We start from the raw sequence: 18,253 nt of genomic DNA, 5'->3' as shown, positions 1-18,253 counted from the left end.
GTATTAGAGCATAAGCTTTCGTGGGCTACAGCCCACTTCTTCGGATGCATATAGCCTAAAGCTCCTGAGAAGCTAAAGGTGCAAGATTCCTATGACTCTATTGTAGTCAGTTTTCTAAAGCAACACTGGCGCCCTCTGCTGGGTAGTTCTAAAATAACAGGATGCTGCAGCTCTCAGTCTAGTAATGGGTTATATTTGCTATTTCGAACCCTTTGTTCAGGAAACGTGGATACAGACTAGTGAGACCACCCAAGATGACTCTAGGGGCTGAACTGGCTACAGCTTGTGTTTTTCAGGTTCTACCCTTGGATTTCCTTGATAGTTAAAGCTCAGCGTATATTAGAGGGTGGGATGAGGGAGGGAAGAAAGGGGATTTGAATTATCCATTCCCTGTACGCCAAAAGGATTGTTATTTCCTGGGAATTGACTAGGGTGATCGCATGAGAATGGCCCTGCCCTTGAGATTTGACTTGGTCAGCGACCCTGATTGACATCTCTGCGATGAGAAAAGAAAGTAGTGGAGCACTGGGTTTACGCAAGCAGATCACTGGTCTGTTCAGTCTGGTATCCTGCTTCCTTCAATGCCCAGTACTTTGATGTTGTAGAAGATAATGAAAACTCTTTTATAGTGTGCAAAGCTATAGGCAGGGGCACGAATTTCTTCCTGACCCCTGTGCTCGACCAGCTTGTGCCCTGAAGCATGAGAAGTGGTCACCCTAACCATAGCTGTATTACTGCAGATACTATTGGTCGTGAAACTATCCAGCTTTTTCGAAACTCCAGGCACCCTGTCAGACTTGGTGGGAGAGACAAATCCCAGAGGCAGCTGGGGAAACTTCGGATCGTAATGTGGACATTTTTACTTCTTGTCTTGCTTCCTCCACCCCTCCCTCTCTGCCCAGAAATCGTTTTATAACCTGATGACGAGCAACAAGAAGTGTGAGAAGTTCTTTAAAGTGTTGCATGATCGCATGAAGAAGGCGCAGCAGGAGACCAAGTCCATCGTGTCGGTGAACATGAGTGACATTGGGAACAAGCCCCGGGAGGACAAAGACATCCCTGACCCTGGCACCAAGGGTAAATGAGAAGGGAGGGTACAGTTGTCAGCTCTGTGGGGCAGGGACCATATCTACCTGTGTGATCCTAACCCTAGCTCCAAGTACCCTACCCATAGGAACGCTAACCCTAGGGCAGGGTTACAGTGACTAGCAGTAGGGTCCTGATCTAGCCAGAGGCAGGCTCTCTAGATAGCCAACCTGAAGATGCATACAGGCTGGCCCCATCCAAGTAGCCAGCAGGGGATGTGTTTGTCCCCCTTGAGTGCTTCTCCCTGGGTAGGCAACCATAGTTCCTGGGTATGACAGTAATAGAGATTGGATTTCCCTTTAGGACGAGGAACCTTCATGCTGTCCCACGCCCCATCTCGGCACCCCATGGCCATTGGGTTTCGAAAGGGCCACGACACTGGGGAGCGAAGCCAGAGCAATGAGATGGGAATGTCGATCTTGATCATGGAGCCTATTCTTCGGTTCCTGCAATTGCTCTGCGAAAACCACAACCGGGACCTCCAGGTTTGTAAACAGGGGTGCTGGGGGGACGTTTGGCTCACTGGGCAGAGCGGTGGGACTCAGGAGACCTGGGTGCTATTCCTGGCTTTGCAACTTGCCTGCTGGGTGACTTTGGACAAGCCACTTCCCCTCCCTGTGCCTCAGTTTCCCCATGATACCGACCTGCTTTGTAAATGCTTTGGAATCTACAGAAGAAAAGCGCTAGATAAGCTTTGTGTGTTGTTATTGTAATAGGTCCTAGTCACTGTCTGTATCTATAGTTAAATGGCATGGGCTAGACATGCTCGATGCCCCCGTTACAGCTCTGATCACACCCACGGCCAAACATTATGTAGGGGGCATGGTACCAAATTCTGCCCTGACCCGCACCCCGTTGGCTTCCCTGGCGAAGAGAGGGCCAATGAAGGGGGGATGCAGAGACCGGGGCTGCTGAGTTGCTTACCCAGGCAGCCCCTCTTGGAGGTTTTAGCCGGGAGGTTTGTTTTACAGAACTTCCTCCGGTGTCAGAACAATAAGACCAACTACAACCTGGTGTGTGAGACGCTGCAGTTCCTGGACATCATGTGCGGCAGCACTACGGGGGGGCTGGGCCTGCTGGGCCTCTACATCAATGAATGCAACGTGGCCCTTATCACCCAGACCCTGGAGACCTTGACGGAGTATTGCCAGGGACCATGCCATGAGAACCAGGTAATCCAAACACCCCACACCATGAAGAGACAGCTTGGTTGGCTCTGAGGGCAAGGGGTGAGGGGGTGGCTAGATCCACAGCTAGAGACCTTCGCATGTTGCTCCAGATCTGGCTTGTTCCCCGGATGCCTGGGATTTTGCACCAATGGCCTGGTGTTCCCAAGGCAGCTCTCGAGACACTGCTGAGGGAGCCCCGTTCAATCCTTTCCAGAAGGCTGGGGACAAATAGGGCCAAGGTTCTGCTGCTGCTGGTTCAGCCTCCCTGATTTTGGGGTGTCAGCGGGTGCAGAACTGGGACCGTTCAGAGAAGAGCAATGAAAGTTGGGGGGATTGATGTGTGGGCGGAGGTTACAATCACTAATGCGTGTTGGTGGGCTAACTCGGTTGCTGTCCGTGATATTCCAGGAGGGAAGAAATTGTTCAGTCACAACTAGAAGCAGTGCAATGGAATTAGGAAAGCACCACTCAGGCTGACTATCAGGAGAAACCTCCCGGCAGTAGCCGCCCCAGGGGGAAGGCATGGGAGCCCCGTTGCTTGAGTCATTTCAGACTAGGCAGGGCAGAACAGTGAAGAATGGGCTGCATGGGAGAATCCTGCGTCTCTCCCACCTGTAACTTTGGGCTTAGAGCGTAGGAGCGATGTGATTGGTCGATGGGGATTCGTAGCAGGGTAGTCATGTGACAGGTGGAAACTCTGTACCCACAAACGATGCTTGGAAATGGGACGATGCTCCTCTCACGGGCATGTGGTGGTTAGTGTTACATTTGCTCTTAAGGAACGTGTGCTAGAGGCTTTCACCCTTGGACCTGTCCAGGGCATGTAATAACTTCCTGTCCTTTATCATTGATTCCGTATGCATTAGGGGACAGGATGTCCCGATTTCATAGGGACAATCCCGCTCTTCGGGGCTTTCTCTGATATAGGCGCCTATTACCTCCCCATCCCCGTCCCGATTTTTCACACTGGCTATCTGGTCACCCTGATATGCATCAAAGAAAAAGATTCCATCGACATCATCAAGGCAACAGCGATTGAACATGGCTTGTGCCAAACAAGGCCGTAATGATGGCTGGCCAGTACGGACAAGGTCAAATAACATGGTTGAAACCTGATATAGTCTTTATGTCTGGAAGGTTTTTAACCATGTATGCCTCAGTTTTGCTGTGTTATAACCTAGTTAGGCCACTGTGCTGGGAGCACGTTGGTCAAATGCATCGTGTACATGGGGCCGAGGGCCTCCGGCGTTTCATCCCCTAAGCCTGAGCCCCTGTGAGTGCGTGGGGGGTCTGAGACGTCAGAGGGGAAAGCGGAGGTCAAGAGGGCGGAAAAGAATCTGTGGGATAAACCCTGCGTGTGTCACTCCCCAGAGCTGCATTGTGACGCACGAATCTAACGGCATTGACATCATCACGGCCCTGATCCTGAATGAGATCAGCCCCCTCTGCAAGTACAGAATGGACCTTGTCCTCCAGCTGAAGGTCAGTGGGGCAGCCTGGAAGGGGGTGTGAGGATGGGATGTCTCGTGTGTGTGTGGCGGGGGCGGAGCAGGTACTGAAGAGGGTTTATGTAGTGGAAGTTCTCTGGCCTGTGTTATACAGGAGGTCAGACTAGATGACCACAGTGATCCCTTCTGGCCTTGGAATCTATGAATCTAGCATGTCTGTAGGACTCCGTAGTGTGTCTATGGATCTTTAATGTATGTAGCACTGGACATCTCGAATGGGTGTGGTGTTTGTATGGTTTCTGTGGTGTGGGGAGGTGGTCTCTGTAAAGCGTGGGGTACTGAGCATGGGTGGGGAGGTCCCTCTCCAGCATGCGTGAGCAGGTGGGCTGTGTAGCAGAGCGTGGCTTGGCGGGCTCCAGAACGTGCGTCTCTAGAGTGGGTGGGAGTGTGGCTGGGTCTCTAGCGTAGGGGAGCTATGGATGGGTGGCTGTGCTTCTGCATGGCGTGGCGTGTTCACGGGCCTCAAGCAGAGGTAGAGGGTGCCTGTGACACACTGGCTTACCTATGTGGGTGTGTCTTCACCAGGACAATGCCTCCAAACTCCTGCTGGCCCTGATGGAGAGCAGACACGACAGTGAGAATGCCGAGCGGATCCTCATCAGCCTCCGGCCTCAGGAACTGGTAAGGGTGGGCAAGCAGGGCGGGATGCTCTCGGCCTGGGCATGACTGTCTTTCGGAGACATGCAGGACTTGTTAGAGACGGGGGGAAGGTGGGAAGGGAAGGGGCAGAGGTCTGAATCATTGGGACAGACCTAAAATTCCAGGGAGCCTTCGAGCCTAGATGGCTCTCCCTCCCCATCCTACTCACCCTTGCTCTTGACTTCCTTGGGTCAGGGCTGTGAGGTTGAGCCATGTGGTTGTGTGTGGAATCAAGATGCACGTGTGCAGCTAGTCTCAGTGTAGTACTGTCAAAGGTAGTTTATCTGGCCTCCACTACCATGCTGTATGAGCACCTCACAATCTTTAGTGTATTTATCCTCCCAGCCACCCCCCGCCCCCCGCCGGTGAGGTAGGGCACTGTTGTTATCCCCATTGTACAGGTGGGGAAAACTGAGGCACAGCGAGTTTAAGTGATTTGCCCAAGGTCACACAGGGAGTCTGTGGCAGAGCAGGGAACTGAACCCAAGTCTACCACTAATCCATCCTTCCTCAGTGGAACACACACACACACACACACACACACACACTCTCTCTCTCTCTCTCTCTTTTGTTGGTGGTCCATGGAGCCTTCCTTGGTTAGGGGAAAAAACAAATGGGGCAGGGAAGAGAAACAAAATATTATCGCTTCAGCGCGTCCCCAGGGCAGTGCAAAACCTTAGCCGGGTTGCTGGCTGGCGAAGTGCACAGCTGACTTCCTCCTGTGGTTGCCTTTACAGGTTGATGTCATTAAAAAAGCCTATCTCCAGGAGGAAGAGTGCGAGAACTCTGAGGTTTCCCCCCGGGAAGTCGGGCACAACATCTATATCTTGGCCTTACAGGTACCGTCTCTTCGGATGTTTCTCTCCCGCAGGTGCCCCTCTGCAGAAGCCTCTCCTTTCTAAGGCTGGATTCCCCCAGCTCCTCCGTCCTGGGGTGTGGTGGCCTTTGTTCATTGCTTAGCATGGGATAGTCTTTCCAGGTTCCTCCCATATTTATTTAAATACTTTCTCAAGACAAACCTAGAAAGACCCAGTTCTGCTGGGATACCTGTGAAGTTCCAGTCTGGATCCATAAGTAGAAGACTTGCTTGGGGCCTTGGAAAAGAAATTGGGTTCTTTGAGTCCTGACCTGCACCTTTCCTTGGTCCTTGACACCTTGGAGGATTCCTTTCATTCAGAGCTAGATCAGTTTGTGCTGGCATATCACAGGTTAACGTCACTGGTCACGTAAGCAGGGCCGGCTCCAGCTTTTCTGCTGCCCCAAACGGCAAAAAAAAAAAAAAAAGACGAGCCGCAGCACTTTGGCGGCAGCTCAATCGCACCGCTTCTTCGGCGGCAGTTCGGTGGCAGGTCCTCCCTCTCTTCCTCTTCAGCGGCCATTTCGCGGCAGCTCAAAGAGGAAGAGAGGGAATGAGGGACCTGACGCCAAATTCCCGCCGAAGACCTGGACATGCCGCCCCAATACCGGACGGAATGCCGCCCCTTTGAATTGGCCGCCCCAAGCACCTGCTTCCTACGCTGGTGCCTGGAGCCGGCCCTGCACGTAAGCTTGCCCCACACCATGGACTTCAGCAAAGTTTCACCCACTTGCGTCAATGGTAAATTTGGGCCCCATGATCCACTATTCTGTTTATGTCCCAACAAGTCCTGTTGTCCTAAGCATATGAGCAGTGCTGTCCTCGGACAGATCAATGGTTTCTCTCATTTGGAATCCGGTGTCTGGCAGTGCCCGAGCTTCAGTGCATTAGCAGAAGGCAGAACCTCCTCCACGCCAACTGGGCAATTGTGCATTACCATAGGGCTGAAATCCTTCCTGACCCGGTACTACAGTGGCCAGCTTATTCCCTGAAGCATGGGGACTGACATCCCTTGTTTTATGCTAGCTAGTGTCACTGCAGATGCTGTTCTTTCTTTATATGTATGAGGGCTAACTCCTGATCCAAGAGAAGTCAATGGCAAAACTTTCATTGGCTTTAGTTGGACCAGGATTTGGCACGTGTATGCCTCATCCTTACATGGCTTTTACACATCTAGCAAAGGATCCTCACATGTTCACAGTACATTCTGCCCTGCCGTGTCTGTCTCATGCTCCTATTCATTCCTCACTGTCCCTGTCTCTCTTTTCAGCTGTCTCGGCACAACAAGCAACTGCAGCATCTCCTGAAGCCAGTGAAGCGAATCCAGGAGGAGGAAGAGGAGGGCATCTCCTCTATGGTATGAGAGATCCATGGAGTGAATGCAGGGTCTCCCCAGTGGCAGTGGGTTGCTAAGAAACTGCCCCAGGCCTGGTTAAGCAGAGTGTTCTTAGCTGCTCTGTTTTCCATCACTTAATCCTTGATCTTTTCAGATATTCCCATGGAGATACAAAATTCACACCTCCGGTGGGGTTTGCATGGTGTTTGAGCCAAAACTACAAGCACAAGGGCATGTACTGCTATTATTACCCAGCTCATCAGGGTAATATTAAAGGAGAACTCTGTAGAGCTCATGGGTGACCGGTTCCGTTCTTAAGGGTCTATGTTCTCGTGTTGCCATGGAGAAGGTCTGCTCCTATTAGTGCTGATGGGGGTTAAGCTTCCCTGGTGGTGTCCAGTTCCCACCTTGCCCCTCCCCTAGAGGTAGGAGGGTTGATCCTTTCGCTGTCATTTTCCTGCTTTGTGTGGCCCGGTCTCAGCTCCCGAATGCTACTCAGCTGTAATGCAATTTCCCTCGGGTGTTACAGGCATTGATTTGTAATTTAGGGATTAGCCCATTTGGGAGGTAATTATGCTAATGAGTTGAATTGCCATCCCTGGGAGGCTGGGGAGAGCTGCTGGGGCCCTTTATAAAGCTTTCGTTGATTTGCTTTTGGTAAATGGTGAGGAACCGTTGTTAAAGCCCAGTTAGAACAGAATCCCTCCGGCCTTTGCCAGCTGAAGACGCCTGCCTTATTCTCCCCTCTACCCCAGCTCAGTTTAAACAATAAGCAGCTGACTCAGATGCTGAAATCAACGGCTCCCGTCCAGGAGGAAGAAGAGGACCCGCTGGCGTATTACGAGAAGCACACCTCCCAGATTGAGGTAGGACTTGTTGTCCTGGTAGATTTCCCTTTCATGGACTAATGGCTGGCTAATTTAGGTCATGGGGCTTCACCTCCCTGTGTCTGCAGTTCATAGACACGCCTCATCATTGTCGTGCCCCGGAGATATAGGCTAGCACTTAAAGCTAGAGCAACTTAGCGGTGCCCAGCTATCTTCTTCCTACTGCCCTTCTTGTTTGTTGGGTCTCCAGCAACACGTCTCGTCAGTGCTAGCAAGGATTCCCACAGCTTGAGCCTTGTGCTGGTCAGGGATGTGTTAGTTCAGAGGTTCTCAAACTGGGGGTTGGGACCCCTCAGGGGGTCGTGAGGCTATTACATGGGGGGAGTGCGAGCTTTGCCTCCAGCATTTATAATGGTGTTAAATATATAAACAAGTGTTTTTAATTTATAAGGGGGGGGGGTCGCACTCAGAGGCTTGCTATGTGAAAGGAGTCACCAGTACAAAAGTTGGAGAACCACTGTGTTAGCTGGATCAGTCTGTGGGCGTGGCTTAGAATGAGTTGCAGTCTATGGATCCTTCACTGAGCTGGTGTGGGGCTGGTTCCCGGTTACATGGCAGAGCAAATAAGTGTGGTGCAGATGGGGCACTGATAGCACCCTGGTTTCTTTGCCTGCTGTATTCAGATTGTGCGTCTGGACCGGAGCATGGAGCAGATCATCTTCCCAGTGCCGAACATCTGCGAATTCGTCACCGGGGAGACCAAGTACCGGCTATTCACCACCACGGAACAAGACGAGCAGGGCAGCAAAGTCAGCGACTTCTTTGACCAGTCGTCCTTCCTCCACAACGAGATGGAATGGCAGAAGAAACTGCGCAGTAAGCACAAAGTGGAGCTCCCCTGAGAACAACAATGCTCTAAAACAGCCATGAGCTCCCCCAGCATCCCGTGCCCCTGGCTGCATGCAGTGCCCTGAAGTCTTCCATTGACAATATGTCCATGAGACTTTCCTCACTTGTAGCTTCCCGATCCCTTGTTGACTCTGAATCAGGCAACTGGAAGCAAATAAAAAATGCAGGGCCCCTCTAGGCTGCATGCTTCTAGACGCAAAACCAGGGAGAGAGTCATTAGTGGAGTTCCTAAGTGGCCCAAAACAAATAGGGTATTGTAATATATTTAGCAAACAACATAAAGCAGAGAAAACGACACAGAGTGGAGAAGAGAGAGGGAAGTAACTCCCCTGGCAGGGGATGTAATGACAGCTTGTTTTCAGAAGTAGCTGCTAAGCTTGGGTCCCTCTGTTTTAGGGTGCCAAGCCTCAGATACCCAGCCCTGATGTGCAGAGATGTTAAATACCCATGGAGGCAATTTAAGGCAGTTGGAGCAGTGGGTGCTCGGCATCTCTGAAAATCAGGCTCTGGTGTCTCAGGTTGGACACCCGAAGGCAGGCACCAGTTTTGAAAATATGGGCTTAAAGGAAACAGGGAGTGTAGAGGTGGCAATTCCCTGTGCCGATTCACAAGGAAGAAGGGGATATGAAGTGACAAACATCTTGTCTTCTTATTAAGTGGCTGACTGGGCATTTGGGATCAGATGAACTTAAACACGCTGGCCAAAGCTGCTGTTACTGTTTTACGGTTGTCAGGGCACTCAATACGTGGCTCCCTATTAGATTCCAGATGCATGTCCTGGTCCTAATCTTTAAATCCTTGAATGGACTTAGCCCTAGCTCTCTTAGAGACCCTCTCACTCCCTGTGACAGCTGTGATCGACGGGGACGCTGTGACTGATGGAGCTGAGGGTACAGAGGAAGAGCACACAGCTGTGAAACTCCCTACCTCTGGGGGACAGGCTGTGGCCAGGCGTTGTCCTATGGCGTGCTGTAAGATCTGTTTCTTCACCCAAGGCTTTCCTTAGTAATGGAGGCTGCAGCTCATGGAGACTGTCAAGAACGATCCCACTGAAGAAAGTGACATAACAAGGAAGGGCCCTGTCAGGCATATGCTAGCCTTTTGATGATTTGTATTGCGTATACATACTATGAGGATTGGCACATCAGACATGCCTACATAGATGCATGCATGGATGAATGGATGCCTAGGTATGAAAGACAGACTCGCCCTGCACGAATATCCAAGCTAGGGCTGGATGAATCAGCTTAAACCAAATCAGAACTGAACCATACCTTCATTCAACTCTTGAATCCTTGAGGGTTGAAACAATTCAGTGTGGAACCATTAGAGAGGTTGCCTTCAGGAAGTCTCCTGCTGGAAATCTCCTTTCCAGAGATCATTTAAATACAAGGAGACTGGTCTCTTGTGAGGTTTCCAGCTCACTTTTGCAGACTTGAGAGTTTGGATCCAGTTCAGATCAGCATCCAAACACTTAGGTGCTTATTCATTTTGAAGTTCCATCTCGCACTTATCAGGTTGCCTTTATTCATGAATCATGAGGAGATAACATATAAATGCCAGTAAGCAGCTAAGACGTATTATAGTAGCAGTGAAAACACTTGCAAAACCAAACAGAATTCTGTTAGTGATGAGACAGGAAGCAAGTTTTGAATTGGGATAGGAAATGGCTGGCAGTGCAGGCTGTTGGGGACTCCTACGGGATGGAGAAGTGATGCCAAGAGAGCAGAGGCACCGTTTTTTGAAACATGCAAATGCCAGGAATGTAGGAAGTAATGAGAGAAAGACAAGAGGCGTGTAACACTGGAGCTGATTTTCAAGTACCAGAGTAGGTCAAAGGTCTGAAGAGCCACGAAATGTGAGCAGTAACATTTTGAACTCACTGCCCTGTTTCAGCCAAATGCTGGGGACTTCTACTACTGGTTGGAGGAAAAGGGAGGTCAGTCCCCCAGAGCATGTGTTGAATTGAGCCTGTTAAGTCTCTGGGAGAAGTTACGATCCATATCCAAGTCGCACATGATCAGCTGAGATTTACTGCGCAGTGTGTCACCTCCTACCTTTCTCTTCCTAGGCATGCCACTGATGTACTGGTTCTCCCGCAGAATGACTCTCTGGGGAAGCATTTCCTTCAACCTGGCTGTCTTCATCAACATCATCATTGCTTTCTTCTACCCCTACGTCGAAGCCACCTCTATGGGTAAGTGCTCCATACACTTCTGTTTTTAGAGACCAAAGGAAAGGGCGTTCTCATCCAAAGAGAGAACTGACACACACTGACCCCGTGGCAGATACAATCTCACCAGCCCCATTCCCGGCCAAAGCTGTTCAGTATCTTCCTCTATTTCCTCTTCACCCTCTAAAGCCCGCAGAGCCTGAGTCCTGGCTGAGCCACGACGTCTACACTGCTGTTTGTAGCCCCGTAGCATGCGTCTGTAGACCCAAGCCCTGAGACTCACTGCCGCAGTGTAGACATACCCTGAGAGGGAGGGAATGTTGTCTAAGACTGAGAGCAGGGGACTGAGAGCCAGGACTCCTGGATTCTATTCTTGACTCTGCCACTAACTTGTTCTGTGTCCTTGAGAAACTCACTTCTCTCTGTGCTTCAGTCTCCCAGTTTATAAAATGGGGATAATAATGAGATACCTCTTGTGTTATGAAGCTTCATTTACTGGTGTTTTTAAAGAGCTCTGAGATCTCAGATGAAAGGTGCAAGAAAAGCATTAATGTATTAATAATAAAATAATACATGTAATGAATATTAAGGACCATCTTATTCTGTGTTACTTTTTGTACCCAGGGGTGTTTCTTTTCTTTTTCTTTCAATGACTGGCTCTTTAGTTTTGAGGGATAATTCCTCTCTGATGTTTGCTATGGATTGACACAGTGTGACCAGTTGATCATATGTGTTTGATTTCCATGCCCTTTAACAATGGTGTCCCTTTTCTTCCCAGGAGTGTTGGATTCCCCACTGATCTCCCTGCTCTTCTGGTTTCTGATCTGCTTCTCCGTCATGGCCCTATTTACCCGGCGCTACGGCGTCAGACCGCTCCTCGTGGCGTTGATCCTGCGATCGATCTATTACTTAGGGATTGGGCTCACGCTGAACATCCTGGGAGCTCTCAATGTAAGTTACCTGGGGAAGGTTAGTGCAGCACCCCTAAACCCAGGCTCAATCTGTCGAGTTGGGCTCCCAGCAATGAAAATCAGTGGCCACCGGAAATGTAGCTGTAGGTATCTGGGCGGAATCCTGCGCCCAGATTGGCATTCACATGAAGTCAGTGGATTTACAGCGCTGTAACTGGGAGAGCATTCACCCTCTACCGTCATTGTATATTGAGTTCACAAAGGCAAACTGTCTTAATATACAGCATTTACCCACCCTGCTCCTTGTGATTGTTCCCTAGCTGACCAACAAGATTGTGTTCGTGGTGAGCTTCGTGGGCAACCGTGGGACATTTATCCGGGGCTACAAAGCCATGATCATGGATATGGAGTTTCTCTACCATGTGGCCTACATTGTGACCAGCATTCTGGGGCTCTTTGTACACGAACTCTTCTACAGCATCTTGGTACGGTAAACTCGGTTGTTAGGGAAACGTACGTAGCACAGCCATGCCCAGTGGGGAACTGAAAGATTCCTGTCCAGTGTTATTTGTGTGGGGCAGCCTTTCTGCTTTTTGCGTGTATGTATTGTATCTGCATCTCTTTCTATCATCGACCTTTGATCTGGGTCAGCTAGGAGGCAATGTGATCTACTGGTTAGAGCAAGGGATTGCAAGCCGGGACTCCTGGGTTCTATTTCTGGCTTGACTGTTGTGTACAAGTCACTTCTGCCCAGATCCTCAAAGCTATTTAGGAACCTAACTCCCATTGATTTCAATAGGAGTTAGGTGTTTACCGCTTTGTTCTCAGTCTGCTCACCAGTAAAACGGGGATGGTACTGAATGCCCGCTGGGAAATTTAGTTAGCGTTTGTCGAGTACTCTGAGATCCTAGGCTACAAGGTGCTATAGAAAGACCAGATGTTATCCCAAAAAGCCCGCTGCTGCATTTCTCCCCTTGCTAATTAAACTCCACATGGGCACGCTTTGTCCATTTCAGCTCTTTGACTTGATCTACCGTGAGGAGACCTTGTTCAACGTCATCAAAAGCGTGACGCGGAATGGGCGCTCCATCCTGCTGACCGCCCTCCTGGCTCTCATCCTCGTCTACCTCTTCTCCATCGTGGGTTTCCTCTTCCTGAAAGACGACTTCATCATGGAGGTGGATCGGCTGCCTGACAACAAGTCCAAAGGTCTCTCCAGCTTGCCCGGCCACGCAGCGAGTGTCGGTTGTGGTGTGGGGGGTAGAGCGGGGGGATAGGTAGCGCTGGGTTCTCTTCCAGATTCTGCCATTGACTCCCTGCGTGACCTGGCACACAAGTCACTTCCCATGCTGTCCTTCGGTTTCCCCATCTGTAAAATGGGGGAAATAACACCTCTTTCACAAAGGAGATGTGAGACGTAATGTTTTAAGGGTCAAAATCCTGGTCCCACTGAGCATCCGGGTGGTAGAGAATACAGCAGCTCCTGGAGACTTCAGGGAACCAGCACTGCATTCTGGGGAACCAGGAGTTTGGGGGTAAATGGGAATGTGGTACTGGTTCTGGGCAGATACAATGGAAGCGTCAGGACTGTAGCTGTCCTCTAAAGACCCCCCGCGTTTGAAAACTGAGCAGGGGATTCAGGGCTGAAAAGATCCCAGGAGATCCATTCACAGGTTCAGTGGAAGTCTGGGCGCAGCGTGTGCAGCTAGACAGTCCCGTTCTCATTGCCAAAAGGGTTCAGCGCTGACAGTGTGTCAGTGACGGGAGCTCTAGGACTGGAGTTTGGGGGGGATAAGTGGGAACCCAAAAGAACCTTTCCCAAATAGCCTTTCGAGCTGCAGCTAAGGGGCGGTGAAGGAGAGGCCCCAATCAGAGGAAAGACAAGTGGTTCTCAAGCCAATACTCTGACGATGACACAGTCTCTTGTGCTTCCAGACGGCCCCTTGGGGATGCAAAGGAACATGGAGGCTTTTATGGAGTCGTGCAGTGATGACAAAATTAGCTGCTCTGCAGTGCCTGATGTGCTGAGAGGTAAGTATCTTACACTGGTAGAAGCATTGAAGATAGAGGAGAGAGATTCCCACCTTCCCAGCCTGTGCTCCTAGGTAGGAATCCCACTGAATTAATACAGAGACGGTGGAAATCAGGACATCGATAGAGCGAGGTGGTGCCCTCTCATTTGTCAGTCAGCTGGGCAAAATCCAGCCCCTTTAACAGAGTCACTTAGAAGCAGCCCACTACCTAACAAGTAGCTAAGCCATGTCCCTTCAGAGTGAGGCTGGCCCCAGCCTAGCAAGGGTTAAAATGGCTAGCTGGACAAGCATGGGAAAGGAAGGATTTCAGAGGGAGCTCAAGTCATCAGAGCAGACAGGCTGGTTCTGCTCAACTCTTCCAGGTTACAAGTTAATATCATAGCATCAAGGTGCTCACCAAGTTCTAGTTTCCTTCCACTGAATGAAGAGGGAATAACCATCTCCTCGTGTTGTTAACAGGCCGAGCAGCAAAATATTCTCCAAGGAGAGACCCCCTCCCGCTAACTAGTGTGCAAAACACAGTTGCTGGAACACTGTTAGCCAGTCGATTTTCTCTGGGCACTTTCTGCTGCTGGCTCTGGTATATACCGTGACCACCTGCTTCCAGGAGATAAAAGTAAAAGGAGGAAAGAAAAGCCCTTAGAGAGACTCCAAAGCCAGTGACCTAAGGCTTCTCTGTTCTGCTTGGCTCCCTCCAGTGGGCTGATCTCTTTATCTGCTCTCTCCCGACTGGTTTATGCTTGTGTTCCAGATGATGATGATGATAACTCAGAGCGTGCCTGCGACACGCTGCTCATGTGCATTGTCACTGTCCTGAATCACGGCCTGAGGAACGGAGGGGGAGTGGGTGACATTCTCAGGAAGCCATCCAAGGATGTGAGTTAACTCGGCTCTCTGGGCCAACTCCGGTCCAGGGCCGATTCCCTTTTCTCCTGCAGAGTCCTGTCACGTTCACGGCTATATGTATGTCTCCCTCCCTCATCCCTGTACATGCTTCTGATGCTGCCAGACCTATCCCCCGCCCCACTCATCTCTCCATTTATACACTGACTTACCCCTCTAATTAATTTCTCACCTTTCCTTCATTACACATCTTATGCATTATCTCTTCCATCCCCTATGCTTGTGCCTCTTTCTATGCCACCATTCCCATCAATACTCCAAATTTTCTTCATGATATGGAATTTAGATCTTAGCCCCTCAACTAGCCTCCCCCTACCTTGTCCTTAAGCCATTTCTCCGGCCATTGTAAGGAAGCAGCATGATCTAATGACTATTAAAGCAAAGGGCTGGAAGGGAGAAGTATCATGTTTTGTTTATGACTATTTTCCTTCTGTCCTTTGCAGGAGTCCTTGTTCCCCGCTCGGGTTATCTACGACCTCCTCTTCTTCTTCATTGTCATCATCATTGTCCTCAACCTTATCTTTGGTGTCATCATAGACACCTTTGCTGATCTGAGGAGTGAGAAGCAAAAGAAGGAAGAAATTCTTAAGACCACGTGTTTCATATGTGGTGAGTTCCAGGGCAAAAAACATCACACAAACACGTGCTCCCCAACCAAGATCCTCACAGGATCAAGCCCTTAACTTGTGTATTCCAGTAGCAGCTGTTAAGAGTGCGAAGAGGGAAAAAATGGGAGTTGTCCTTTTTGTGCTTCTTTATTATGTGTAAAGAAGACTTGATTTATTTTTTCACATTTGTTTGTGTTAGAAATTTGGCTCTTGTCTATCCTAGAAGACTCCATGGATCACTGAAGAACTAGCAGCTTAGATAAAAGAAATGAACCTCATTAGTTGAGAGAGGAAACAATTTTTGTAATTCAAACTGTTGCTTTTTGTTAAATAAGCATTAACTAAAACACTCTGGAGTAATGTGTTCTTTGTGAAGGGTTTGTCACGCCTCCAAACCCTTAAATTCTGGGCTGAGAAAGCTCTCAGTCCTCATCTGAGTAACCCAAGAGTCCTCCCAAAAAAAGGGGAGAGGGAGAAAACAGAATTGACTTTCCTGATATTACTAAGAAAAAACATGCAGGAAAAAAAACCTTCTCAGGCCACCTTTGTGCATCAAAAAGCAAAACAAAAAAAGGAAGCAAGCATTCCCCTTATTTTGGGGGGCGGGGGAATCAAAATGTAAATTAAAAAAAAAAAGCAGAGCACAAACCCAATTTTTCCTACTTTGCAGATCATGTTTAAGAGAGACCCACTGTGTGGTTTTTATGCTAGAAGTTTAGATTTGGTATACAGGAAATTTATTTAGTAGCACTTTAATAGAAGTGTTCTAAATACACAGCTAGGTAATTTGTCTAATATAAGCTGGGATGCTTATTGTATGTTAAACACCACCTCATTATTAAAAGCGCCCTTTGAAATTCACACCTGGGATAGGATGCAATTATCTGTTCTTCCTTTTACCCTTTTTTTTTTTTTTTTTTCCAATTCCTCTTTTCTCCACTGCCTCTCCCAGGTCTCGAAAGGGACAAGTTTGATAATAAGACTGTGTCCTTCGAAGAGCACATTAAATATGAGCACAACATGTGGAACTACTTGTACTTCATCGTGCTGGTACGAGTGAAGAATAAGACTGACTACACAGGGCCCGAGAGTTACGTGGCACAAATGATTAAGGTGAGTGTTGCCTAAGACAGGGCCTCACACACAGTAGCGACGTGTCTCCCCCAAGGAAAACATTTTTTTATAAAGGACTTGTTGAGAAAACTTACTTACTTGTTTTCAAAAGAATACTTCGAATTTTTTTTTTTTTTTTTTTTTTTTAATTTTGTAAAAGCCTCTCACTTCTTCCTTGTATGATTATTTCCAATTTGGGCCCAGCTAACCAGCCGTCATCTGTTGGGTATTTTATATTCAACTACTGGATATTCAAAGAAGCCAGGACTTAATGAAAAGCAGAACTGGGAGCAACCTAGTTATTGTGAACTCAAGGCAGTGACAAAGGTTGGGGGAGGAGGGCAGGAAGGTATAGGGAAAATTAATGGGGTATTAATGAGAATCCTTAAAGGTACTGGGGAGCCCAGGCTCTTAAATGTTTCTACTAGACCCTTAGCACAGACAGGGTTTATAGGGCCAATTACCCAGTTCTTGTGAATTAGCACTTATGCTCAAATCAAGCTCCCCCATCATTTCAGAACAAGAACCTGGACTGGTTCCCTCGGATGCGAGCCATGTCGTTGGTCAGCAACGAAGGGGAAGGGGAACAGAACGAGATCCGGAGTCTTCAAGACAAGCTCAACTCCACTATGAAGCTGGTGTCTCACCTCACTTCACAGCTGAATGAGCTGAAAGAGCAGGTATTATAGTTTAAACAGGGATGCTTCAGAATGGGGATGGCTTAATGGTAGAGCACAAATCCCAAGCAGTAGAGCAGGATCCACCGTAACTGAAACATGTTTCTAGGGTCATATTCTGCCTAGGGTAGCATGCAAAGATGGCCTGAGTCAGAATCAATGGATGCAGCCTCAGGCAGACTTCCATAATCTGCACAGCTGGGGAGGGGAAAGAAAAGGTTTTAGCAGCTCATTGGGTCGGGGGCACTTGGCCCAAGAGTTTCCCTTAATAGCTAAGTTCCTCACCAGCTGCATGAGGACACAGCTAGACTCCCCCTCTGTCAGGAAAACGACATCCTAAAGCACAACTCTCTCGCCTTGGTTCTCTCATCGTCATATTCCCAAAAGAACATAAGAATGGCCATACTGGCTCAGAGCAATGGTTCCATCTAGCCCAGTATCCTGTCTCCGACAGTGGCCAGTTCCAGATGCTTCGGATGAACCAAACAGAACAGGGCAATTTTGAGTGATCCATCCGGTCAGCCAGCCCCAGCTTCTGGCAGTCAGAGGTTTAGGGGCACCCAAAGCATGGGGTTTCTAATAGCCAATGATGGACCTATCCTCCATGAACTTAGCTAATTATTTTTAACCCAGTTATACCTTTGGCCTTCACAACATCCCCTGGTAACAAATTCCACAGGTTGACTGTGGATTGCGTGAAGAAGTACTGTCTTATGTTTGTTTTAAACCTGCTGCCTGTTAATTTCAGTGGGTGACCCCTGGTTCTTGTGTTATGTGACGGGTTAAATAACACTTTCTTATATACTTTCGCCACATCATTCATGATTTTATAGACATCATTTATAGACCTTAGTCGTCTCTTTTCTAAGATGAACATCCTAGTCTTTTTAATCTCTCCTCATATGGAGGCTGTTCCATACCCCAGGATGCAGTCCAGAGTAGGGCTTTCTTTGGCACCTGCTTAGCAGCATCCCTGGAAGTTGAAAGCCCTTGGCAGGTGTATGTTTGACCCTAGCTTAAGGGATGAGCCTCTTAGTGTGGATAAAGGGGGGAAAGGAACAAGAACAGTGTCCCTGACTACATTGTGTCCTTATTTTAACTCTAGATGACAGAGCAAAGGAAGCGCAGACAGCGGATCGGTTTTGTGGATGCCCAGAACACCTTGAATCACTGAGGCACACAAGAAGCATCAGCTTCACCAACCGACTAAATACATGTTATCAGCTAACAAGGATGTATTCACTGGAGTCTGCGCATAGATCACATCTTCAGAAGCTGGACCAAAGCCTAGAAGGTTTCAACACCAGCCTTTTCCTTCTCCATTACATCTCTGCAAACATTTTGCCCAGCAACAGACAGGAACCACTAACTTACCAGATTTCCTCACTGTATCTGGACCCACAATTTATCCTAATGCCCTCAAAGGAAGGTAAATTATTTGGGACTTTGGTTCCTCATTGCAATAACTTTTTATTCTGTAACGTGAATTATCTTTCTTTATCTCC

General features: G+C 48.7%; 1 protein-coding gene across 1 annotated transcript in view; it reads left to right on the top strand.

Annotated features, from left to right (window-relative positions):
* Positions 1-17,922, top strand: part of ITPR3 (inositol 1,4,5-trisphosphate receptor type 3) — an 87,042-nt gene extending 69,120 nt beyond the window's left edge. Inside the window, exons 40-58 of the mRNA XM_065404111.1 lie at positions 903-1,077; positions 1,390-1,571; positions 2,058-2,258; positions 3,627-3,737; positions 4,289-4,384; positions 5,140-5,241; positions 6,529-6,615; positions 7,350-7,460; positions 8,105-8,297; positions 10,402-10,527; positions 11,282-11,454; positions 11,735-11,899; positions 12,431-12,623; positions 13,350-13,445; positions 14,199-14,323; positions 14,794-14,959; positions 15,911-16,071; positions 16,590-16,751; positions 17,854-17,922. Of these exons, the coding sequence (XP_065260183.1) occupies positions 903-1,077; positions 1,390-1,571; positions 2,058-2,258; positions 3,627-3,737; positions 4,289-4,384; positions 5,140-5,241; positions 6,529-6,615; positions 7,350-7,460; positions 8,105-8,297; positions 10,402-10,527; positions 11,282-11,454; positions 11,735-11,899; positions 12,431-12,623; positions 13,350-13,445; positions 14,199-14,323; positions 14,794-14,959; positions 15,911-16,071; positions 16,590-16,751; positions 17,854-17,922 (2,694 nt within the window). The remainder of the gene's footprint in view (positions 1-902; positions 1,078-1,389; positions 1,572-2,057; positions 2,259-3,626; positions 3,738-4,288; positions 4,385-5,139; positions 5,242-6,528; positions 6,616-7,349; positions 7,461-8,104; positions 8,298-10,401; positions 10,528-11,281; positions 11,455-11,734; positions 11,900-12,430; positions 12,624-13,349; positions 13,446-14,198; positions 14,324-14,793; positions 14,960-15,910; positions 16,072-16,589; positions 16,752-17,853) is intronic.
* Positions 17,923-18,253: the final 331 nt, after the last annotated feature.

This window comes from Emys orbicularis, chromosome 4 (assembly GCF_028017835.1).
Source record: "Emys orbicularis isolate rEmyOrb1 chromosome 4, rEmyOrb1.hap1, whole genome shotgun sequence".
Classification (NCBI taxonomy): domain Eukaryota; kingdom Metazoa; phylum Chordata; order Testudines; family Emydidae; genus Emys; species Emys orbicularis.
This window is presented reverse-complemented; position numbering and strand designations above follow the sequence as displayed.